The following is a 24902-nucleotide window of genomic DNA, read 5'->3' on the forward strand; positions in this document are numbered from 1 at the left end:
CATTTACACACATGCCTCCACACTCAGGCAACTGAGAAGACTGAATTTCTCTTCAACAGCTTTTAAGCCATCTCTAGATTTGCTAAGCAAGGGGATAATTGAGGCTTCCATTTATTTCAATGGGGCCAGCCCAGCTGAAGTCCCCTTGAACATTCAGCAGAAGGTACATGGAACACGTTATACATCTTTGCTGCTCAGATATATTCTGGCTCTCACATCCTTCGCACACACCTCTGGTGACAGGTCTGCTTGTCTGCTATCACACCTACAGCTATGAGTATACGCCTGGAAGCACAGAGCAGAGACAAGCTGAGGAGCCTGCGTAGGACTCCCGAGCCCTGGTCTGCCCTGGGGACTGCACAGCCATCAGACACAAGCCCCATGTCAGACACGGGCAGGGTGCTGCCTTCACGGCCCTTCCAACTGAACAGAGGTAAAACCCGCAGGAGGTGAGGAAGAAACTCTTGTACCAGGCAGAGGCTGAGTGATAGCAGGTTGTTAAGCGTGGGTGATCATCCACTGAAAGGGATGCGCACCCCCAGTCCGAGCTGCAGAAGAGGCCACCAAACAGCAGATTAGCCAGTGGGCCCCTGGGATCATCTAATGGGGGAGATGGTGCTTATTGCTCTGCCTGCTCCTGCACATTTCTCTTTAGTCTGTTTACAACAATCATTTTCTGCTGCTTCAGCTGAACAGCGCTGAAATAGTACATTAGAGATCCAGGCTGCTCCGAGCTGGAGCTGGGGAAACAGGTGGCTACAGACAAAGCTGCCGAGTCCTGGGGGCTCCAACCAGCTTGTTCAGTATCTCTGGAAGGGCAGCAAAGGGGCTGAACGCAGAGGCAGGCAAGACAAGCCACGGAAAGCAACGGCATTTCAACCTCTCCGGAGCCAGAGGGGGTTGGAAACACATTGAGCTGTACAATAATAAGTAAAAAACAAAGCTCTTCTATTCAGATTGGAAGAGACAGAAAGGAAGACCTTTGGGCAAGGATTTTGTTGTTGTGCGTTAGATGAGGATAAATGACCCCAAGCAGTACTGCAGTGTAAGGAATAAGGAGCAATATCTGCTGGCTGAGCTGAGCAACGCATCATTTTCCCGTAACGTTGGAGTCCAAACCCTCTGCAAGCTGCCGTCTCTAGCCTGATCTCTGATCTCTCCCCCCCGCTGACACGTTCGATAACCTCCTCAAGGACATCATTTCTGCAAACACACCAAGTACAGCTGCAAAATGAGGAAATTGGGATTGATGAAGGCACCGTGGCTCCGCAGCCTCCCTGGCATGCCCAAGGCAACCGAACGGTGTTCTCAGGAGTTAGGTGGTCCTGGTTCCCAAGGCACCACGGTGCCTTGGCCACATCGGACATTGTGCCCCTGACAGAGAGGACAGCAGGGGGAAATGATGAGGGACTAAATCCCAAGAACCAATATTCAAGGATTTTACCAATTACCCAGCCAGTGGCAAGGTACTGAAAGTTACAGAGTTCACTGAACAGACTGTTCCTTCTTTTTCCATCTAGGCTTTTAGGAATAAAAGATGGTCTCCCTAACTCATAGCGAGCAGATGTCAACGTAAAAAACCCCAGCTGACCAGCCCAGGGCACAAACCCAGCCAAGGTCCTTATCTGCCAAGAAGGAATTGACAACACACACTTCATTTGCTCATTTAAGCTGACATTTGATGAGTGTGACAGTCAGAAGAGCCACACTAGTAAATATAATCAGATCAATGATAATACAAAGGAGTTATCAGGAAAAGCTGGGATACTTCAGCAACAAGCACACGTCTGCTGCTGTCTGGGCACAAGAGGACAGTGGCATTGGGTCCCTGTGATCCCCTTTGAGCAGCTCTTCACTTCTACAGCACAGCCCCTCCCTCGTACTGGACATCATAACTTTGGCATAAAAACAACCCAAAGCTGGAGCGTGGGCTGCGATGCACCTGGGGAAAATGTAGCCTTTTCGCCTGTGTGCGTTTTACAGTCCTCTGGCTTTGGGGTGGCCTCGGGGCTCAGCCAAACCAGCTCCTCTACAACATTGCCTGACCCGCACACCACGCAGCACAGCCTCAGTCCGTGCCAGGCGCGACAGAGGGGCAGCATCGACCCTTTCTTTTCCCATGAAGGATACGACTGGGAAGAACTCGGGAATCTCCGAGCATCCCCTGTACCCAGGCAGCCTCTAACCACTCCGTTCCCAGGGGGATGCCACCGTGAGGGGTGTTCGCAGGGGACCCCAGCCAGGCCTGGAAGTGTTGCGGAAACTTTCTTCCAGGCTCGGAGCATGGGAAGGGCGGTGGGAATGCGGGGAGAGGGTCCTGCCGGGCCCAGCCCGGCTCCCCCCGCGGGGTCCCGCCGGCGGCGCGGCCCCTCCGGGCGCAGCCGGCGGGGAGGGAAGGGGCTCCCCTCGGCTCTGCGCGGGGGGGCTCCGCGGTCCCCCAGCCCCGCGGCTCCCCACCGCGGCGGCACTGGCAGCCCCCGGGGACCCCCACCCCCACCCCGACGCCCACGGACCGACCCCCGCCGGCAGCCCCCGGCCCCGCGCCGCGTCCCGCCGGCGGGTACCTGTGGGCGCTGCCATCGTCGTAGACGAAGGAGCGGTTGGTGTAGCACTCGGTACAGACGGCCGCCCCGCCGGCCGCCCTGCCCTCCGCCGGCCCCGCCGGCTTGTAGATCCCCTGCAGGCTCCGCTCTTCGCCCGAGAAAGGCATCGGCGAAGCGGCGCGGGTGCCCGGAGAGGCGAGGCGGAGCAGAGCATGGGCGCCCCGCGCTGCCGAAGGCGCCGGCCGGGGGCTGCCGGCCGCGGGCAGAGCCACCGCCGCCGTCCCGCTCCCGCTCCCGGCCGCCCATCACGGCGCGCCCCGCCGCCGCCGCAGCAGCCCGCGGGCCGGCCGGGCGCTCCGCATGCCGGGGACGAGGCGGCCGCCGCGGGGGAGCCCGGCGGGGTGCGGGCAGCAACAGGTGCCGGAAAGTTGCGGGGCGGGGGAGGTGATGCACCGGGCTGGGGCGGGGGGGGGGGTCCTGCCCTACGCGCACCGGCGGAGCGGCGCCGCGGCGGCCCCGCTCGCCTCCTCCCCCTGCCCCGTGCGGCGGCGGCGCTGCCCGCCGAGGAAGCCCATGGCGCGGAGCGGCGGGGCGGGAGCCGCCACCTCGCTGCTCCCTCCGCCGCCGCCGCCGCCGCCGGGGCCCGGCCGGGCCCCCCCACCCCGGCCCCGCCGCTGCACCACGGCGCCCCCTGCCGGCACCTGCCGCCGCGCCCCCCCTTCCCCCCCCCCGCCCCGCCCGGGCTGCGGGCACCAGCCGGCGAGCCCAGCCCCGGCACCGCCCCGGCTGCCCGGGGCGCGTCCCCTCGCCCCCCGGCCTCTGCCCGCACCCCTCCCCGGGGGGGCTTGGCTTCCCTTTTTTTTTTCTTTTTTTCCCTTTTTTTTAATTATTTTTTATTATTATTATTTTTTACCAGCCATATAAATATTTGTGTTGAGCGCTGCTGCGCCTTGGGGTTGTGCCGAAAGCAAACAGGCCGGCCAAGCCCCGGCCTGCTGGGGAATTCCTGTGCCGTGCTGCGCGGCCGGGCTGGGGAGCATTGATCTTCCAGGGGGGGCCCTGCTGCAATAACACGGCCCCGCTGCAGGTACGCCCCCGCCCCAGGGACAGCAGGGGCAGCCTGGAAACGAACCGGCTGCCTCCGGGAAAGGGTTAACGGGATGGAGTCCAAGGTGCCTTCTCTCCCTGTTGAAGTTGTGTCAGGAGTCAGGAGGTGCCATCCGTAATGATGCGGCCAAGCCCAAAGCGCCCCAAAGCCGTGTCCCCCCTCGGGGTGCTGGACACGAGCCACTGCACACAGAGCAGCCTCCTCACAGGCTCCCACTGTGCACCCACAACCCACGCTGGCCCAGGGCCATGGAGGGGAGCGAGCCGGCCCCGTGGCAGGGCCGGCCGTGCAGCCCACGGGGCAGCAGAGCAGCCCTGGGGGGAGCAGTTCTACCCCAGCTCTGGCACGCTCCTCTCCTTTTTCACTTTTTTTATTTCTTTTCCAGAGACCATACTGTTGCACGGGCGCTGGGGAGTTCGCCGCGGTGCCGATCCGCGGGGTCCCGGGGCCGCGCAGGTGAGCAGAGGTCCCCAACGAGAACCGTTTATTACAAAGGAAATGCTCCCACAGAAACACAGTGGCCAGACAGCCCCTGTGCCCTGTGCAAGGCTCCTCTGCCACCTCAGTCACCCAAAATGCCAAAGCCTGTTTCAGTCAGACCCCAGGGGAGGATGACGCCATCCGGGCCAGGAGCTCGCTGCTTCCAGAGCGGTGGTTTCTCTCCGACAGCTCCAGGCAGCCCCCGAACCCCCCTTGCCCCCGGGCTGCCCCCCACCTCCTGCACTTCCCAGCCGCTGCTGCCGGGAGCCCCGGCCCTCGCGTGATGCATCGGCACACGGCGCCCATTCGCTGCCGCAGCCTCCGCCACGCCGCAGCCTCCAGCTCCAGAAGAAAGTGCCCACTCAGAGGCACTGGGTTTTACGCTTCTCACTAGGATCGGAGACTTTGTTTCTCCCGCAGCATCTCTTCCTCCTCCTCTCTCTCCATATGGACTCTCCTACACTAGGAGTCATTTGAGAGAAAAGCAATTAATACTCCCCATGCAATCCATCCGTGTGACGCTTCCTGACCCATCATGCTTTTAAGTAGGAAAGTTATTCTTCATTCACTAATTGCCTCACATTATCGGGTGCAAAATGTTAACGTGCAGCTCTGCGAGGAGAGGGGTGGGTGGCACAGCAGTGTATCGATATGCTAGGTGATAACACAGGCGTGGAGGAGGAATTATTTAAAACAGTTACGGGGGGGGGGGGAGGATGGTGAGAAAAGAGAAATGAAAAATGAAAGAGAAAGAGCCAGAAGAAGAGAACATCCCCACGCAGACGCTGCAGCTCGACCGGCAAGGTCGGCCCCGTCCCAGCCGCCCTCCGGCCTGGCGCTGCCACCGGCGATGGACCGGCTGTGGAGCTGTGCCTGGAAGGGCGCTGGTGCCTCTCCAGTCCCACCGCGGAGCAGGGGGGATGCCGAGGCAGAGGCCTGGCCACTGGGCACAGGGACAAGCTGTCCCGGTGATGGCACTTGGTGGGATCCTACCCGAGAAAGGAGAGGCCTTGCCTGGGGACTGCTCCCAGCTCCGGCACGGATCAGTCCTGCTGCTCTGCAGGACTTCTGGTCTCTGCTTCCTCTCCCGCTGAACACGTACAAGAGGATCCTCCATAACGAACCACTTTACAACCTGTAGTTAACAGAATAAAAAGCAAAATACTTTCCTTCCTTCCACATCAGTTTTTTTTTTCTTGCCCTGCTATTGTTTAACTCCAGAAAGTATTTCAGGGCAGAGCGTGTATTGTAAAACAGGGGATGACCAAGGGATGGGTTTTATTTATGCTCTGACATTGGCCGTCGTGGGAGCAGTGTCGGCCCCCGGGCTGAGCTTGCTTGTTCTTCCTCTGCCGTTTGGCAGAGCACAGTCTGCTTTTGTCCTAAACTCAAGGTAGGAGCCCAGGCGGTTGGATGCACTTGGGAGCTGGGTGCCTTTGGGAAAGGTGGACATTCAGGCCAGGGTCCGTGTTGGACTTCCACTCCCTCATGGTGCCACACTCGAGCAGTGCCAAGCAAGACTGTTTCACACTCTCCCTGTCAGAGGATAACTGGCTGTGCCGGAGCCCAGAGGGGCTGATCCAGTTCTCCCGTCCCTTTCCCGGCACATGGAGGTGGTGGCATCCCACCCCTGGCCAGCCCCGGGACTGCCTGACCTCCAGGGAGGCATTTGTGGAAGCTGAGATCACCACATCTCCCTCCCTCGGTACTTCTTTCCCGTGGCTTCCCCGCACGCTGCCTCGCACATTAGTCAGCCGCACCCTCTCCTCCTAACGAGGATTCGTCTGACTGCAGTTTCCAGCGGCAGCAAAGCCTGCCTCTTTCCACTAGATCAAGAGTCTGCTTTTATCCTGCGCTTTCTCCCCACGAAAACAGACTGCAACACAAACCACCTCTTCCTTTTCTTCACAAAAAGCTGAGTGCTCTCCCTCCTCCCCAAGGCATTTTCTCTCCAGCCTTTGGGTAATTTGGGGGGGCTCACTTCACACTCTCCTGTTTCCACCTGCCCATCTGAGCACCGACCAGAGATGCTGCCCTTCCCCTCTGTCCGTACTCTTCCAAGATCAATAGCAGTAAAATTCACTTCTCTTTGGAAACTTTTAGGCCTTTCGGGTCCCAGCCAGCACTACCATGTGATAAAGACTCTGTCTTCCCACCCGCTGTGATTAAACATCATCTTTAGTCATTAATATATTGCAGGCACTTGGCCCCTCAGCCCCAGAGGTGCCGCGAGGGTCAGGCAGGGTGCTGTGGGTACCTGCCTTGGGGCTGTCACACCTGCCCCGCGCTCCCAGAGCCAAGGGAGGAAGGCAGGGGAGAAGGCAGGGGAGAAGGCAGGGCAGTGCTCTCGGCAAAGGCACCGGTCAGCATCTTGGGGGCACGGGTCTGGCTGAGACTCCTCCCTGCCTTCAGCTGCAGCACTCACCAAAACGTAACCGATGCTACAAGTCCTCATTTCCCAACAGTCGTCTTGTTAACAAGAAGTAAAATTAACCGGGATTTCATGTGCCTACTGCGACACCGCACCTCCTCCTCTCGACTCCCTCAGCCCCCGCAGCTCTGCTGGGGACCCCCTTCAGCATCCCGGCATTCCCCTCTGCACCCCGGAGCGGGCGAGAGCACGTGGCCCACGGGGCTATCTCCCGCCTGGGCAGGGAGCATGGAGCACCAGGGAACGGGCACATCCAGGGACGCCGAGTGCACGGCCACGTGCTGTATGTGCACACACAGGAGTTCTCCATAGCAGAGCCAGGCTCAGGGAGCGGCATGGGGGGGCTTGTGTGGGGCTCCCAGGAGAGGCAAACCCCCGGTCTGCGACCCCCCTCCCCGAGGGCCGTGCGTGGGGGAAGGCATGGCCGCCCCCGGCAGATCGTGGCCCCGGCTGCCCGAGGAGGGGCCTGGCATGGGGCAGCGGAGACTCAGCTCTGCTGTTTCTGTGTCTGGGAGCGCAATAAATAATCTGCGGGAGGCAACGGTGGGATGAGTCAGCGGCAAGAGGGAGAGAAAGTCATCTTCTGAGGAACACATTACCCAAGTCCAGCATGCCGCGGTGCTCCGGCACCAAACGAGTATTCGGCTCGGAGAGTCTTTGTCCTGCTCGAGCTCCCCGATAACCTCCTGCCAGGAGGGCAATGGGGGACGGCCCTGCCGGCGGGAGCCTTGGCCACGGCTGGGGGGCTGCAGCCCCCTCCCCATCCCCGGGGCACCCCCACATCCATGCGGCTGGATCCATTCAGCACCGTGGGACCCAGAGAGGATGGGCCGGGGCATTGCACGAGCCCCAGGACCTACACTCAGCTCCTGTTTCCCTCCACAACCTTGGGCAAGCATTGCATTTTTGGGTACATCACACATACACACACACACGCACCCCCATCAACCCCAGGGCAAGGAGCTCCCCAGAAGAAATGCCCCAGCTTGCTGCCCAGTGCTGCTGTGGCTACAGAGCAGCCGTGGAGTCAGGCACGGCGACGCCTGATCCGCTCCCAATTGCAAATATTGTCAAAGCATGGACTGAATTTAATCAAAGCGGAGCTTGACTCAAGGCTCAAACGCTTCAGGTGTTGTGCGTGTCAAATGGATTTCATGTGAAATCTAGATTTGCCAGGCACAAATACAGCCTGCGTCTAACTTCAGGGAATGGATGGGCAAGGCAAAGTAACCTGCAGGGCACACTGTGAAAATGAGTAATGAGGGGAAAACTTCTGGTCCTCTGCAAAACAGGCAACTTTTCTGTCAAGTTGACATCTTGGCAGGGAGGCCACCTCTCGGGAACCAGCTCGGCCCAAGGGCTGGAGCCCCGTGGCCTCACAACTTGGCATTTTTCACAAGCTCATGCTCTCTCCATTCAGCTTCTATTTAGCTCGGTATTTCTGAGGATGAATTCAGCGCTTACAGAACGCACAGAGGGTTTAAGCTGCCTTTATCAAGGAATATAGTGATAGTTAGTTGTCAAAGCTGTCATTAAACTCAAGAAGTAATAATCAAACATACCCATACAGAAAGATAGAGCTCTGTAACTCCAAGACTGATGTATGCAAAGAAAAAATGAATGCTAGGAACTTGGCTATAAAAACATGTTTTTAACCTAGTCAACTGAGCCATTAAATAGAAGAAAAGACACCCTCATTCGTGTACCAGGAGCGGCTAATCTATTTGTCTGGTGTGTCAGCGCTCCAGTTTGTTAGCTTGTTTTTAAGTTTTCTACTTATGTTTAACACATGAAGGGATGTTAAATAACAAAACCCAAATGAAACACACACTGTCTAACTCTCACAAAACCTTCTCTGCCATCATCTCCCAAGCCTTACGGAGAACTTAAGGTGAAGAATTGCCTGCAAGAGCTGAATCATATCTTTAAGCAAAAACATTGCTATTAGGTGACTAAGACCAAAACAATTGTCTCTATTTATTGCAATTGATGCTGTTATTAAAAACCAGACAAGTCCCTTCCCAGCCCCTCGTGCTATCGGGTCTTTGTGCGCTGGTGAAACACTGCAAAAGGCAGGTTGTAAACAGAGGGGACCCTTTGGGCAGGGTCCAAAACACAGGGAAGGTGCTTTGTGCTCCCAGGAGCATCCGGGCTGGGGACTGGCAGGGCTGCCGGAAGATGCCTTGTGACAGGGGCCATCTCTGACCCTTAAAAATAAGACAGGCGGCTGCACGAGGGCACGGGGAATGCCTCGTGGAAAGAGGCCGTTGTGCGAGAAAAACCACCTGCCTACAGGCGGGCTACACAGACAGGATCTGGCACGTCTCTGGAGCAGGATCAGCTGAGTGATTTGAAAGTGGGAATCAACCCGGCTTTTGGGAAGAGCCTGGGAGCAGGGGGACCGTGGTGGGGATGGAGAGGTGTGACTACCCTGCAGGGAAGGGTAGCGTGCGGCACGGAGCAGCCGCACAGACACCTGGGGCAGGCAGAGCTCGGGCTGTTATATTGGAGGAAATTTATATTGGAAAAAACAATTTTCACTGGTTTTCCCCAACAAACCCTGTCCGCCCGCCCTCGCCTGCACCATCGCCTGAGAACGGTGCGTCATCCAAAGCCTTCGCATTTTCATGAAGCGGAGTCGAGCAGAACTGAAACAAGCCGGGCTCTGCTCCCCCCTTCCAAATGTTCACAGCATTGGGAGGGAAGCCAGGAGACTTTAAGAGACATTTTAAGAAGCTGCGGGTACAGCTGCTCCCCTGCAGCACATTGCATCACAGCTGCCTGCCCCTCAGCGCCGGCCCCGGGCTCATCCTGCTCAACAGCATCTCCCACTGCTCTGCGGGCACCTCTGCTTTTATCTGTGGGTATCACAGGGGTTCAGGGCCCTGTCCTCTCCAAAAAATCAAACCCAAACTCCAAACATCCTTCAGTCTAAACACTCATTGTTCGTATGGGAGGTCAAGTTGTCTACAGCGTTACTGGTATGTCCCTGCCCCTGTAATGAGGTTTGCTTGGACATAAAATTTAAGGAGAACATGAAAACATCTTACACAAAGCAAATCATAGCCCTGTGGCTCAGGAAAACCTGCTTTCCTGGATGTTTCCCTAATTTACACCCACAAGATTTTTCAGAGTTTAAGTGAAGCTGTAGGAACAGCACTCCTTTCCCCAGACTGACCTGACTTCAGCCACTCTGGGGTCCTGAATTCAATCTTCTTCTGGAAATGCTTGGATCTCACTGGGAGTGAGGTTTCCCCTGAACGTGTTTGACTTTATCCATCTGAAAAGTGAGATAAGGTCATATATAAGCTGCTGTGCGTTACATTTGCCTGAAGCCTGCATTTTAAAGGCAATGGAGGGATCACCGCCAGGCAAACTCCCTGGAGCCGAGGGGGTTTGTGGCACTCCAGATTGGTTATTTTACCCTTCAGCAGTCTTTTCGTTTACTGTTCCTCAACTTTCTCCCAGTGGGACTCAGCCAGGCTCTTCAGATAAACAAAACCCCACATCCAAGAGCTGCCCGCACCCCGGCTGCGGTTGGATGATGTTAATCTTATATACGTGATATCGGCGACTGTTTGAAGCTCCTGCTGCCACCACAAAGCAGTGCGAAAGAAATTACTTCAGAAGTACTGCAAGCACCACGCTGTGCATAATTGCAACAGGGATGATACACATGTGGGTTTTATTATTATTCTAAAAACGCACAATTGGGAAAGCCAATATTTTTAATGGAAGTGGTTTCAAATGCTAGTATTTATTTGCTTATTAAATGGTTTAGCTGGAGCCAGAGCATCTTCAAAGGAGGAATTTTTTTCCCCAGAATGGGTATCTAGGACTATAGTGCCATATTATTATACATAAAAAATATTTCCTTATTAGCTTTTTATTTCAAAGAACACATTTAACTGACACTTCCCATGCTGACAGCTTGCCAAGCTTCAAAGCACAACTTCTGCAAGGATTACAATGATTGTGAGGCTGGTCCAGGTGACGCTGTATCCCAGCTGACACACAAGCTCTGTGAAAGGAGCTTTTCCCATTTTTGGAGAGCCTAAAGCTGAGGTCTGCACCGGGGGACACACGCTGTGTGTGTTTGGGCCGTCTTTCAGGGGGGCATGAGGCACTTCCAAGCTGTGACCATATTTTGAGGACCTGCTTTCTTCTGTAATTCCAGTCGCTTCCTACAGCAATGCACATTTCCCAATATGCGTGGGAAAGACCTCCCCACACTGCCGCAGACCCAGGGGCAGGCGCTGGGAGAGCTGAGGGGCCCTGCCAGAGCTGGGGAATTAACCCTTGGTCACCCCAAGCCAGAATTCAAAACTCTCCTCCATCCCCCTGGGACATTTGGCTGATGCAAGGTCCCAAAAGAATGCTTCAGGGAGGATTACAATGGTCAGAGCATCACACCCTGAGCCCTCACAAGGCCCATGGCTAACGCAGACGGCAGCAATGCTGCATCCTCCTCCCACCCAAGGATGCGGTAACAGAAATGCACCCTTACCTACAAAAAAAAAAAATCTTTTCAAAATTAAAAAAAAAAAATCACCATCTCTCTGCTCTCACACAGAGGCTGGAGTTCCCACGCTTGTGCCGATGAAGGCTGACACCTCCCACCACAATTTGCCCATCAAACAGCATCGTTGCTGCTCTCCACCCCCTCCGCCCCTCCCCAGGGGCTGCTGGGGACCCGCAAGCCCCTCTCCCCCCCTCGGTGCTCCACAGGCCCCATGGCTTGCAGACCTGCTGCCAAACCCAACTCTCACCCCTGCCGACACCTCCATCCTGTTTGTGGTGTCTTTGGCACTTCCCCCTCCAGCACTTCCAGTCCCCTGCGGCTCCCCAGCCCAGTCAGCTCCAGCACAGCCCCTGGAGGGAGGCGGAGGCGGAGGCACAGCCGAGGCCACCGCCGAAGGCAGCAGCCTGTCCGGGGGTGGATCACCGCAGCTCTTCACCAGGACACGCAACCACCACAAAAAGCATAAATCCGTATAGTCAGCTAAAACCACAGAATGACATTGTGCGGACAGAAAGCAAAGGACCATCCAACACAGCTCGGTAGGGTTCACATCCCCGCTTCAGTAAACGGATGCTGGAGGGACACACCGAAACATCCCCAGCCTCCTGGCCACGGGCCCTCTGGCTGAGCACCGTCAGCTCCCCTGCACAGCCCCTTCTTCGCGCCTTGCTCCAAGGGGCCCACTGAAAACACGCCTGGTACTAAACGATGCCCTGCACTTCCTCAGCTCCCCGAGTGATCAAGAGAGCCAAGCAAGGTGCCTTGCCTGGAGCGGGGTCACAGCTCCTGCAGCTGCAATCCCAGCACAGGGAAAGCCACTTCGTACCCCTCTCCCTGCCCAGTCCACTCCCCATGCGCTAGAGACAGCCTGGCCCAGCAGTGCCCACAGCCTTAGGGTGTCCTCCACATCCGTGGGTACCCCACAGAAGGCAAACGCAAAAAAATTCACGCACCAAACCTCCATCTCGGGAGGTGCAGGGTGCTCAGCTCAGGGGTCAACAGCCCTGGGCGGGGGAACCAACATCAAAATGGCACAGCTGTAAAAAACAAACCGTCAAACCTAGCACAGCTTCACAACAGTACCAGAGGACCCCTGTTACCAAGGGAGCCCTAGCAGTTGCTTCACTTCTTTATTTCTCAGAGACCCACCCCCGAGTGTCAGAAACAAATAAGGGAAAGGCTAGAGTTTTGCTTGCTTTGTGTTTTATGCAGCCGCAGCACAGAGGCTAGCACGAGGCTGCTCCCTCTGGGACAGCGGGGACAACAGCTTTCCCTTGGGCTTCTTACCCTGCCAGCTTTCAAACAGCCTTGTCAGGCCAAGTACCAGAGGCTCTCCTTTGAGGACACATTAACATTACAGGTCCTTATCAGCATCTCAGGCCTTCAGTAACAGGTTAAAAACAGTCAGAAAATATTAATAGCGAGTTCTTCCTCACTATTTCCACACATGGACGCACAGAAAGAAGCCTTCTAAACTACAGCATGGTAATGTCCTTCTCAGCTTGGGAATCTCGCTGTGCCACAAGAAGTAAGGTTGCTTAAGTTTCTAGGAGGAAAAGAGCCTTACACTAATAATATAAAGACAACGGTCTAAAAGCCGTGATTGTTTTGCATGAATATATTAGAAAATAAAGGAAAGCCTTTCTGCTCTAGTAGCAAGAGAATTCAGCGTCCATGTCTTCTCTTCCCCAGCTGACACTCTGCAGGCTCCGGACTCACCAGTGGTGCTTCCTCCTCTTCAATGTCTTGCTTTTCCACGTGCTGCTTTTTGGAGCAGATTTACTGGAGGAATACTTCCTGCGGTCATTACCTCTTTCTTACACTGACGCAAAGACTCTCGAAATCAGGGAGAGGGCCAGCAAGCTAGATATGGATCCCCTAAAGGCCAATCTCTCTTACACTGTCAGCAGTGCAGCAACATGCTCCGATCAAGAGGTATTTTTGCTCGTTCTTGTCTGCAGTAGCCCAGAAAACAGGACAAGGCGCAACGTGATCAGGCAGACATGGGGCAACGTGACAGACGCCAGAGGTTATGCTGTCCTTACTCTGTTTGCTTTAGGAAAGCCAGCTTTAGTAACCACCCAGCTGGAAATCAATGAAGAGTCTCAAAAGCACAGAGACATTATTGAAGGTAGTTTCGTCGATTCTCCCGAGACGCAGACACAGAAGATGCTGATGAGCATGGAGTGGACAGTGACTTTCTGTCCCCATGCAAGGTATATTCTTAAAACAGACGAAGACATGTTTGTCAGTATTCCAAGTCTGGCTGGATACTTGCTTAGCTTAACACAGCTAGAGGACATTTACATTGGGAGGGTCATTCATCAAGGAGTGCCCGACAGAGACCCCGAAAGCCCTGGCTTCGTTCCCATCCATCAGTACTCAGACGAGTTTTACCCAGATTACTGCGATGGGAGCGCTTTCGTCATGTCCCAGGACGTCGCTCGCAAGGTGTACGTGGCCACCAAGGAGGTGCCCGTTTCAGTGCCCCCCGATATCTTTGTCGGAATCTGTGCTAAAAAAGCTGGCATCACTCCCATTCACAGCTCTCGATTTTCTGGGGAGAAGCACATCAGCTACAACCGATGCTGCTATAAATTCATTTTCACCTCTTCCAACGTGGAAGACGATGAGTTATTTAAAGACTGGAAGGAAACAAGCGATGGGAAAGATTGCTCATTACTGGAAACTTATTACGGTCTGGTGTCTTGCAAGGTTTTGACCTATATTGATAAGTTCAAACAGTTTAACTTAGATAGAATTAAAAATGAGGTTCTTCATTTTGTCAATTAAGATTTAGCTTTTGCAAAGAAAGTCTGAATTTTCTTTTACCAGCCGTTTTATCCTGTTAACATTCAGTAATAACGATCTCCTCTCAAAGGTAGCTCTCTTCAACAGCAAATGAATTCTCAATGCTATAGCGTGTTACAGCAGCAAGAGAACTGGGTCTACTCTAGCTATGTAAGTACCTACAAGTGCATGCATACAAGTAAAAAAAAAAGTATTCCAAGAAACTTTGTCTGTATTGAGTCTTTTCCAGACTTTAAGTCCTCTAACTTATGCCAAAACTCTTCTGCATTTTCTGAGTGAGGCATCACTTACTTCCAAAGTATTTTGTAACAAAGGGGAATCCTTCCGTCCACAAAAGGGAGCTACTTCTGAGCAGCCTGTTTTACAGTACCATTGAAGCGACAGAACAGCTTAGAGTGGGAACAGACGTTGAACCATCACGGGAATGGCTTAGCTAAACAGCCCGGGGAGATGCTAGGCAAGAAATCTAACTTACATGTTAAAGAATCTTGTATTTCTGTCAGTCATGGCATCAGAGAAACATGGACACAAGCAGCTCAATGCCGTAACATTATGCTGGAGAACAGCATCAGCAGTGAAGTCAGAACAAATTCACCAGCATACTGGTAACACCAACCTTATTCAAAATGTGAGAATTCCCCAAATTAGGAACCAGCCACAGAACACAACCCCACCCACGCCTGCATCCTCCAGATTAACTCTTCCGTATCAGCTCTTTCAGCAGTAGAAAGACTAGCTGGACAGATTGTTCTACAGTTGTGACAGACACACATGGGGAGACACACGTACCTTCGAGGGCACCATCTACTCTTCCCGCTGTGACTGAAGGAATTGGAGGTGTGCTCCGAAGGATCCACAATTCTTAAGTACCAAGTTATGCTGCTTGTTAACCAGGGTCAAATGATGAGCTTTGGGTTTTTGGTTTGGTTGGTTGGTTTTGTTTGTTTGTTTTTTAAACCAAGTTCATCAAGTTTAGCATGTTACCTCAATTCTCATTCTCCATCATTCCATTTCTGGTTTTTCCTCAATTATCTCCACCTGTTACTTTACGGGGAGAGGACAGGCACAACACACTTAAATTTTTCCACTGTATATAAGATACACCAGCAGCAACACGTAAACCATATGGCAATGTACAGTACAGATGAGTACGGAACTACAGGAGAATAATAAGGGGTAAGTGTCTGATCAATTAATCAGAACGTTGAGCTCAAAGCTCAACAAAATAAAGCATATGTGCATATATAAAAAAATCCCTTTGTCTGGCACCTCTGTGTATTCTAAAATATTGTATTTGGCAAATGTACCATGCAAAGCAGATGCTAAAGACTTAGAACATAGAGTAGCCTTCAAAAGCAACAGCTGAAAACACATATGGAAGAGATTCATGAATTGCAGAAAAGGTTTATATATTGATTTCTTTTACCGAGATTTTAGTATACAGCTCGGAGAGCTACCAGCGCACAAAGCCACCTAAAATAACAAAGCTGAACTGTCCAGTACAAGCGCAAACCAAGGACTTCTATATTCTTTTTTGGTTTCCTTTTTAGTGCTTTCATGTTTTTTCTGGATGCAGGATTCATGAAGCTTCTGTGCTCTCTCCATTCACAAATGAGACACTGTGTACTGCATTTCTCACTAGCAGTTGTTTATTATACACATTAGGATGAAAGCGTCAGCAGTAGTATAATGTTGGATGACAACTTTTGTACATATTAGATTATAAGCAACAAGGCAGATCACCTGCATTCAGATAGCTTATTAAACATTAAGGGATCTTCCCCAACTACCCTGCTCCTCTGAGTCCACTTTGACTCCTTGCCAGCAATTTTTGGCAGGCAATACCATCACCTCTGCTGCAGCTCAAAGCTACTACAAGCAAGAAAATAGTTACTGCGTGACCAGATCATCCTGCTTCACTTGGCAGAGTGGGGACACAGGGCGAGTACTTTCCATAGAGGTATACCTGACTTGACACGCTACTAAAATAAGCCCAAAAGTAGTAATTTCATGTTTTATTATGCTCCTCCCAGCTACTCCTCAGATTTGTTCCTTATGTCCTCAACAAACATAGTATAAACCTTTTGTATAAAGTACATTGTGGTCTCTGTTTTATGGACAAAGACACAGAACGTGTCACTAGAGTGTCCAAGCTAGTCTTGCATCTCATCCGCAGCTAGCTGACCGTCTTCAGAGGAAGATACACAACTTCGTAAGGTACTACATTTCCATAGTCTTAATTCAGTTCACGCCCTTAAACATGAAAGCTTTACCTTCTTACCCCTTTTATTCCAACTCAGGCAACTAAAAATCATACTTTTTTTAAATAACACTTAAAATTAAAAAAATTTATCTCTTAAAAAATAGTGTAAACAATTTAAGATTTGGTTCTGAAGTAGACTTGTAGTGCTATAGCTCATGCTCCTTTTGAGCAAGTAAACTGAGCTGCCGTACAAAGTCGCAGTCAAGTGAGACAAAGCTTCCAATTTGGTTTTATACACTAGAGCTAGCATTCATTTGTTTTTAAAAGGGCTGAAAGCTTTTTTTCATCCTCAGCATAAAATGTAAACAATATTTAAGATTATTTATTCAAGCAAGACTTACATCCAGCAAGTTGAAAATAGAAGAGAATCCAGTTCGTACTCCCTCGTGTGGACAGAATGTTACTAGCTTATTCTTACCAACAGGGTTTCTGACAGAATACGACTGGCTAAAAGAGTATGTGCCAAGCAAGTGCCAACTTCGGCAGATATAAAAAAAAATAAGAGAGAGAAACTATGGCAGCATCTGAGGTTACAAGCCTCGAGGTGTTTTGGTGTTTGTTTTTTTAATTGAACTGTGATCTACTGAGAAAACACGATAGGAACACCAAACCCAAAACAGTTTAACTAAACACTGATAATTTCTGCAAAACAAAACGCAGTCAGCAGTTGCTAGAGTGCTTACCTTGGTTACTCGTCTCACGACAGTACACAGAGAACTTCTGCCATGACATTCTATGGGAAATTATGCTGTGCCCTATAGATTTTGATTTGCTCTCATGACTCATTTCAAATAGTCGAAGTGCTTCACACTCCTTTAAAGAGACAATTTTAAGAGACTCCAGTGTGGGGAGTCTTTACACCTTTATCTTAACACCCATTTCAGTAACGTGGCTTGCGAGAAGGGGAACCAAGACACCAGTGACATTATTCTGCTCCTTCCACGGCTGTAGTAGAAACTGCCTTAACATAATAAGGGCCTTCACGCAAGTAAGCCCTAAGCCTCAAGTAATACTGATTTCCAAAGATTTCCGCGATTGTTTTAGAGTTTACAAGGGCCTTAACCAGTTCATATTTGGCATCCTTCGAAGCTTTGTCAGGCTCCACAGATCTGTCTACAATGTACTCCACAAACCCTGGGCTGTCAAGCATCAACTTCTGGGCCCATGGTTGATTTGCAATAGCCTGAACAGGAAGACAAAAAGAGGGGGGAGGGGGAAAGACCTCATTTTAAAAACCCCAAAACCAGTAGGCTGTTATGCAAATAGCCAAGGAACAGAAAAAGTGAAATGGGATATTCATTCTACACAGTACTTACACAACCACCACCCAAATCAAGCAGCAGCGTTTAACACTGGAAAACAAGTACAGCTCAGTGCTTATCTTTAAAGTTTTGAGTGAATTATCACAGCAGTGCCTCTGATATCAAAGCAGCACCCTAGAGCTTAGCTGTTGCTAAGCCCCCCCCTCCAATTTATAAGAAAATAAGCATTACAGACATGACATGTCTGCTGCATTACTTAAATGGTGAATGCAAGTGGGGCACAATGAAAAAGACCTTATTTCTGATCACTTCGGGGCTTCAATAAGAAGTTTGTGGCATTCACTTAAAAAAAAAAATCTGAGACTGAATGGCAAAACAATTCACTACCTGATCTTTAAAAACAAAAAGCACTTACAGTAAATACCCGTAAAGCCCCACAGTGGAGATCAGGGAATGGCTGAGTACTGATGCTCCTGAAGAGTTCCAACGGCTGGCTAGACAAGGATGTGAACCATGATTCAGTCATTCTTAAAAGGTCTTCTGTCTGCTGCTCTGGCTACACACATCACGTACAAAAATAAGAGAGTTTGATTAAGATTATGAAAAGCTTCCAAGTTTTGAGTATATGTTCAATAGCTAAGGAAGTTATTTAAAACAAACCACCATCAGATTAAACTGAAATAGTTTAAATTTTCAACTTATTTTCATGAATGAAGAAATGGCCTTCTCTATTTCATTTAGCTTGGAGGACAGATTTAAATAAACTGATTTTGATACACAAGATAAGTGCTTTGCTGGAGTGCAGTCCTGCAAGACAAATGAAAATGGCTTACTCACTCATTTAGAACTACACTATTAAAACCAGATCACTGGATCTAAAGAACATACACAAGGATTAGAGCAGTTTGCCACCATCCCTTTAAAGCACAAGAATATTAAACTGTTTACTCTCATTCCGTTGCCAATGCTGTCTTGACTTCACATTTTATGAACGCATTTCAGAACACCTGGCTTCTTAAAAACCTCAAACTTTAAGCAAACAAATAAATCAGGGAATTTCAAAACAGTAAAGTTAATGACTCGGAATACTAGAAAGCTACCACTTCTACCTAAACTGCAGAAGGTCTTCACACAATTAGTCAGATGCACAATAATTTCATTCTTGTAGATTTATAAAAAAAAAAAAGAGACAACAAACCAAAGCACAAACTTACAGACAAGTAAAGAAGAGATGAAATTGCATCCAAGCATCGAAGTCGTAACTCTGTTGGGGCATTCTTTGCCTGGTGCCCTATTCTGTTTAACAGATTTTTAAATCTACCTCCTTTGAAAATAAAAACAAAGTGTTTTTAATTAATTCAGATAGACCTCTACAGGAGTACAACGTTACCTGTCAGTCACATTATACTACATTAACTGGTAGAAAGAGTGTTGTACATTAAACCTGAGAAAGACACCTTCTTGATCTACTATAATAAAAGCAGTGTAAGATTCTCTTTGCTTCATATGGATTTAAGAGAGACAAATCCAAAGCTTTTATGTTAATTCTCCAGACTACCCAAACATTTCCAAAAAGGAAGTTATCTGTCACAGATAATTGAGTTATCTTGGGAAGCGTGGACCCTAGTACACTTGTAATTAGAAATCTTCAGTCCCATTCTACAATGCTCCAATTGCTATCTGCTAATACAGATTTTCACTTGAAAAGTGAAGTTCGGACTAGCAGCAAGAAGTTTAGCACCTATTTTGAATCCTCTGAACAGTTTTATATTAAAAGAAACAATGCAGTCTTTACAGAAAGCATCATTACATAATAGTTAATATTTTTTAATCCTGGTGAGAAAGTCATGACATTAGTAGAAACAGAGGAATCTAAAATAACACAACTACTGACAATTCATATGATGCAGCTCACTAGAAAAGAATAATTTGAATCGTGCTTACAATACCAGAATTCTAGCTGCCAGGCATTTCATACTGCCATGTCTGGCAAGACAGTTAAAAAAACCTTATCTGCTACAGCACAGCTATTCAGACACCCTTGATTATTAGATAAATAAATACATTTTTCAATTCCTTTCTCTATTAGACCAAACCAATTCACTCTTGTAGATTCTAACATACTGAGAAAGTTTTATTAAAGAAAAAAAGTTATACTAACTAGTTTTCTGTAAAACCTGTTTGCCTTCCACATTTGATCCCAGGATTCCTAGCGTGTCCACAGCCACTCCAATCATGGTCGGATCATGACTTTCTGCCATTTCAAAGACTTTTTCCATAAAGATGGGGTATCGTTCACAGATCTGCTGTGGACTGTCTACAACAGCCAGATTTCCAAAAAATTTAACAAATCCTGAGAGAACAAGACAAAAAAAAAAAGCATTCAGAGTGGAGGAACAATAACTTTGGCAATATCAAAATTAAACATACATTAACATAAGATTGTTTCACTACTAAATTAGTGTTATTAAGTCTGAACACTGTTTGTGAAAGGCATCAGAATGACAGAACTAAGGAACAAGCCAGTATTTTGGAAGTTACTTAATTCATGATGTAACAGCTGTTGTCTTGAATTCATTAAAAAAGGCTCCAATAACACAAACTTCAAACATATCATACAGTCTCTCCAGATCTTACCTGTACTACCACTGTTAATGAGTAATATTATTATGCATTAAACTGTCCTTCAGCATTTTTTGTATATATCCAACATGCACGTTCTAACATTCGAAAATTCACATGAGCTTTCAAAACAGAGGCTTAATGGTCCTCTCAATTTAACTCATCAATAAAAGCAAGCAGTAAACACTGGAAACAAGAAATGCATGATCTGACCTGGTAAATAGAAGCCTGAGAAAGGATCAGACTCTGCACCAACGATGATGTTCGAAATTTTATCAATAATTCCTTGTTGAGCAAGATACTGACGCCCATGTGGAGTATGGGCCAGTGAGGTCACCATCTCTATACAAGTTGCTCTGTAACAGACAAACAGTTATTTTGGCCTATTTCAGATGGGTTTTTGAAGTACTCGATGATTAAGAGTAAATAGGTTTTCTACCCTTAAGACAAAATCCAAACAAACAAAAAAACAAAAACCAAACTACCCCAACTGTCCAACACTCCTCCCTGCTCGCTCAGCTATCTTACTTCAGGTGTATAGCTGGAAAGAATTCTAAAGTGTTTATATTGCAGCCCAGCATTACAATTATCATAGCATACCGGGGAAACTTCATCTTCGTTCTCAAATTTAAGTACACAGTATTTTACACTCCAGGCTGTTTAATAAGAGGCAAATAAAGTGTTTTCCTGAAAAGGGGTTCATGAGAAACACACACAAATATGTTTAAAGAGTGTTATTTTAAGACTGAACATCAGAGTTTTAACAATGGGGGAAATCTCACTGGCAGACTCACTACCAACATACCTGACCAGCACATCATCTCCAGTCAACTCTCCAATTAACTCTGATATTAATCCACTGTTTGCACAGTAATTGAGCGAATCTGCTGACACTGAAGAAATCTCAACAATTAACTAAATTAAAGCACAGGAAAAAAAAAAGGATGGTTTATAAAAACATTATAATGATAACAATTCAAGTAATGGCCAAATACATCTTATAATGCTGACCAACCCCATATATATATTAAATATAGAATTTCATGATGTTTTCATAAATTAATTGTTTGCCTGAAACAAGTAAACTTGGAACTCCTTATGAACAGCACATGCATTTGATTTCTATTCACAGTCATCTTTTCTTCAGAGGATCATCACTGCTATCCCCATTAAGCTCTACAATGGCTAAATTGTATTATTTCTCCTTTGCCATAAGTATCTAGACTGACATACTTGGAATCTCTCTCTCGGTCCCTCCCCCCCTCCAGAAGTTTCAATAGCACTTCACATCCAAAGGTTAAGAGACTACAGCAGCTATTTTACTTTTACTTTCAGAGAAGCAAACATTTTATTGTATCTTTAGTAACTCTGTGTAGCCCTTCCAATGCCCTAGGCACCACACGTTAGAAAATAAAAGTTGTAAACAGTACTTCACACTTTTGTACCATAAACTGAGAAAGAGAAGTTATGACATTATTTAAGGGCCAACACTGCTGTACTCTTCCTACTCCTTTCTAGTCTTGACAAAATGTAGACATGAAGAAAAGTTTGTATAGCAGTGATGAATACTAATTTAAAAGCAAGCCATAAAATCCAGATTGTAATTCAGAACTACAGTCCAAGAGAACTGCAATATCATGCCATTCAAATGCTAACACTGATCGCATCCCTACCTCATATACTCTGTATCGAACAACATCATTTGTTGCCATGACATTTTTCAAGTCACTCAACAAACTGCTCACAAATAAAGCCTCTAAGCCATCTTGCGTCTGTGCTATTCTTGAGAGAGATTTGATGGCCTGGAAGCAAAAACAGGAGCTTATTATTAAAAACAAACGAAACAACAATGAGGAGAAAATCCAAGACAATCAGACTTAGTTTCAATATTCTTTACTAACATATTAAATCAAGTTATACATCTAAAATTTTAATTGTGATTCACTTTTCATTGATGAGAGCTAGTTATGGTTACTGTGATCCAAGTCTCTGGCATCAAATTCATTCTATGAGTTCACTTTGGCATCACCAGCTACTGGAAGATAGGAGTTCTAGGTAAATTTTCTACCACATCTAAGTAATTTCTGGGCTTAAGGCACCTACATACTTGTAACATCTTTCAAGCAACATAAGCTCTCTTTTCTTCAAAGAAGAGCAGAGGCTGTCATCTCAGACGCAGTAGAAAAGGTGTTCTGTGCAGTGCAGTGTCTCCATCAGTTTGTAGAGGAAGAAAAGAAGATAGCAATGCTTACCTCTTTAGCCACTGCTATTTTCTCTCCACCGATGCAATTTATTATTTGCTGTAATAGTTCAGGACTGTTGAGAATTTCTGTAATAGCATCTGAATTTTCAACAATCCTCCCAACCTAAAAACATAGTTAAATAATTATAGAAAATAACATTAAAACGAAGTTTTTCCACTATAAGGACATTCAAGTACTGGAACAGCTACCCAGACTGACAGAATCACCATTTTTGGAAATACTCAAAACTCAATTGGACAATACCCCGAGTAGCCTGCTGCAAGCTGGCCCCGCTTTTAGCTGGGGGCTGGACCCGAAACCTCTAGAATTCCATTCCAGACTACAGCCTGTTCCTCTTCAGTGTTTCCACAATACTGTTCAAAGTATCCTGAATATCAAAATGCTGCTGCACTTAATTCTTATGGCACCCGCTGTCAGCGCTGGCTTAGAAAGCTTTATCCAGAACACGTGGCAGAAGATTCATTTACAAGTTACTTCTGTCAAGACACAGTTTTATACATTATATATCAACACATTGCACAGTATTTATCCAAAATTGCACGAGCACGTAAGAGCACAATTCCTGCAAATAACACCTGATGCAGTGCTTTTGTCACAAATCAGGACATGAAACAACAGTAACAGATTAGGACTAACCCAGCCTGGCTCAAGACGGAGCTCTGGCCCCTCCTCCTGGGGGAAAACCCTGTACCTGAGATATGGTGAGGATTTTCACGGAGTCATCGGGGTGGAAAAGCCCTTTCTGAAGCTCTTCTCTGAGGTTCTGGATCACATAGACCGGGTCCAGGGCCTGCAGGAGCCTCTCCAGGATGGAAACACAGGCAGACACCTGCTCCCTGAGCGGGACAGAGGGAAAACCAAGCCTTTCAGGAGGGGGACGCCGCCGGTGCTCCCAGATCCTCAGCTGCGCCAGCCCCCGCCCTGAAGGAAGGCAGGGAAGGAGACGGGGTAGCAGCAGGAGCCACCCCGCTCCGGGGGAAAGGGAGAGAGGAGGCGGCGGGGCCGGGTCAGGCCCGCGAGACCGGGCCGCCGCTCACCGGTCATTAACGCTGAGGAGGGCGAAGAGCGCTCCCAGGTGGTCGTCGCTGAGGCGAGCGCGGAGGGCTGCGGGCGGCACGGCCTGCACGGCGAGCCGCAGGGCCCGCAGCTCCTCCAGCGGCGCCTCCCGCCGGGCCGCCCGCTCCAGCAGCTCCACCACCGCCTCCGCCATCTTGGCGCCGCCGGAAAGCATCGCGAGAGCCCGCCGCCCCAGCAACCGCCGCGCCGTCGCCGGGGGCCCCTTTCGCGTCCGCCGCGCCGTAAACAAAATGGCGGTCGCGCCCCGCCCCCTCTTGGCTCCGCCCGCCTCGCGGTCTGATTGGACAGGCGCGCGAGGGGCGGTGCCAGAGCGGGGTGGGGCCGGTGCGGGGCGCGGCCCCGGCGGAGGGGCGGTGGCGGGGGGGGGGGGGGGGCTGCGCGGCGCTGCCCGGTTCAGGGGAAACGGGGGAAAACCGTGTCCGTGGGGAGGCGGGAGTGACAACTGCCTCAGCCAGGGGGGTCAGCGACCGTCCGGATGTGCGCCCAGAGCGAGCCGGGGCACCGCTCGCAGGCAGCGGCACTGCCTGGGCTGCGGAGAACAGGCCCCTCCAGGGCCACAGGCGCGGCGGGCCTGGAGGGGTCGAGCGGTGTCACACGGGTGGAATGGGGACATGGAGGTTCAGCCTGGAGATGCTGAGGTGGCAGAGCTGCGCCCCGGGGCGGGTCCCGCTGGCTGGGAGGGGGCCGCAGAGCCGGGACCGCCCGTGCCGCCTCTCATTCCCCGCTCATGGCGATGGGGACAGCTCGGCCGCGTCGCGGTGGGACGCGCTGCAAGAAAACAGGGGGTTTGCTTCACACCAGCAGAGGAACACGTCGTTTTTTCAGCCCATGGACAACAGGGGAGGCAGTTGAGTGTAGCAAATACATGGCTGTTACCGTACCGCAGAGCCGGGGGGTATCTCACGCCTCCCCAAGGCTTCCAAGCAGGCAGCACGTCACAGAATCATGGAATCATTGAGGTTGGAAAAGACCTCTAAGATCATCGAGTCCAACCGTCGACCCAACACCCCCATGCCCACTAAACCATGTCCCTAAGCGCCTCATCTACACGTCTTCTAAATACCTCCAGGGATGGGGACTCCACCACTTCCCTGGGCAGCCTGTTCCCATGTTTAACCGCTCTTTCAGTAAAGAAAGCGTCTTCGGCTTCTTCCAGCGCTTGCCCACCAGTGCAGCCATCAGGCTCTTGTCTAAACCCAGGCTCGGGCTGCTGCGCCAGAAGTGCTGTACTCTGTGGGCTGACAATGAATATGTTTTCCCAACAGCTTATGAGAACTGACAGTAACATAATAAAGTTACAGCGTGAGGCAGAATGGAGCGCTCTGTTCCTCTGCACTGGATTGCTTACAGGAGCGTTTTAGGCTCAAACAACACAACAGGACTTAGCAGCTTCCTAGGAGTTCCTATCCAAAGAGTACAGAGCCCCAACAGTATTAAATCTGAGAAAATACCTATTTTATAGATGGGAAAATTAAAGCAAAAGTGCCAAATGGCATCAGCAAGTGCCTCAGAGCACCTG

General features: G+C 49.7%; 3 protein-coding genes across 6 annotated transcripts in view; 1 reads left to right on the top strand and 2 right to left on the bottom strand.

Moving 5' to 3' along the window:
* Positions 1–2710, bottom strand: part of KCNT1 (potassium sodium-activated channel subfamily T member 1) — a 90311-nt gene extending 87601 nt beyond the window's left edge. For all 4 annotated transcript variants that reach the window (XM_076355328.1, XM_076355329.1, XM_076355330.1 and 1 more), the window contains exon 1: positions 2565–2710. In XM_076355328.1, the coding sequence (XP_076211443.1) occupies positions 2565–2710 (146 nt within the window). The remainder of the gene's footprint in view (positions 1–2564) is intronic.
* Positions 2711–12758: 10048 nt separating this feature from the next.
* Positions 12759–13897, top strand: B3GALT9 (beta-1,3-galactosyltransferase 9). Its single transcript, XM_076355781.1, has one exon. It carries the CDS (start codon positions 12759–12761, stop codon positions 13875–13877), a length of 1119 nt encoding a protein of 372 aa, XP_076211896.1. The 3' UTR covers positions 13878–13897.
* A 1624-nt stretch (positions 13898–15521) lies between these two features.
* PSMD5 (proteasome 26S subunit, non-ATPase 5) lies at positions 15522–23545 on the bottom strand. The gene is made up of 10 exons (XM_076355369.1): positions 23344–23545; positions 22998–23142; positions 22295–22408; positions 21716–21844; positions 20848–20957; positions 20256–20398; positions 19582–19773; positions 18635–18744; positions 17836–17976; positions 15522–17341 (listed from the first exon to the last, which is right to left on the bottom strand). Exons 1-10 carry the CDS (start codon positions 23535–23537, stop codon positions 17084–17086), a joined length of 1536 nt encoding a protein of 511 aa, XP_076211484.1. The 5' UTR covers positions 23538–23545; the 3' UTR covers positions 15522–17083.
* Positions 23546–24902: the final 1357 nt, after the last annotated feature.

The sequence above is a fragment of the Aptenodytes patagonicus genome, chromosome 18, assembly GCF_965638725.1.
Source record: "Aptenodytes patagonicus chromosome 18, bAptPat1.pri.cur, whole genome shotgun sequence".
Lineage (NCBI taxonomy): Eukaryota > Metazoa > Chordata > Aves > Sphenisciformes > Spheniscidae > Aptenodytes > Aptenodytes patagonicus.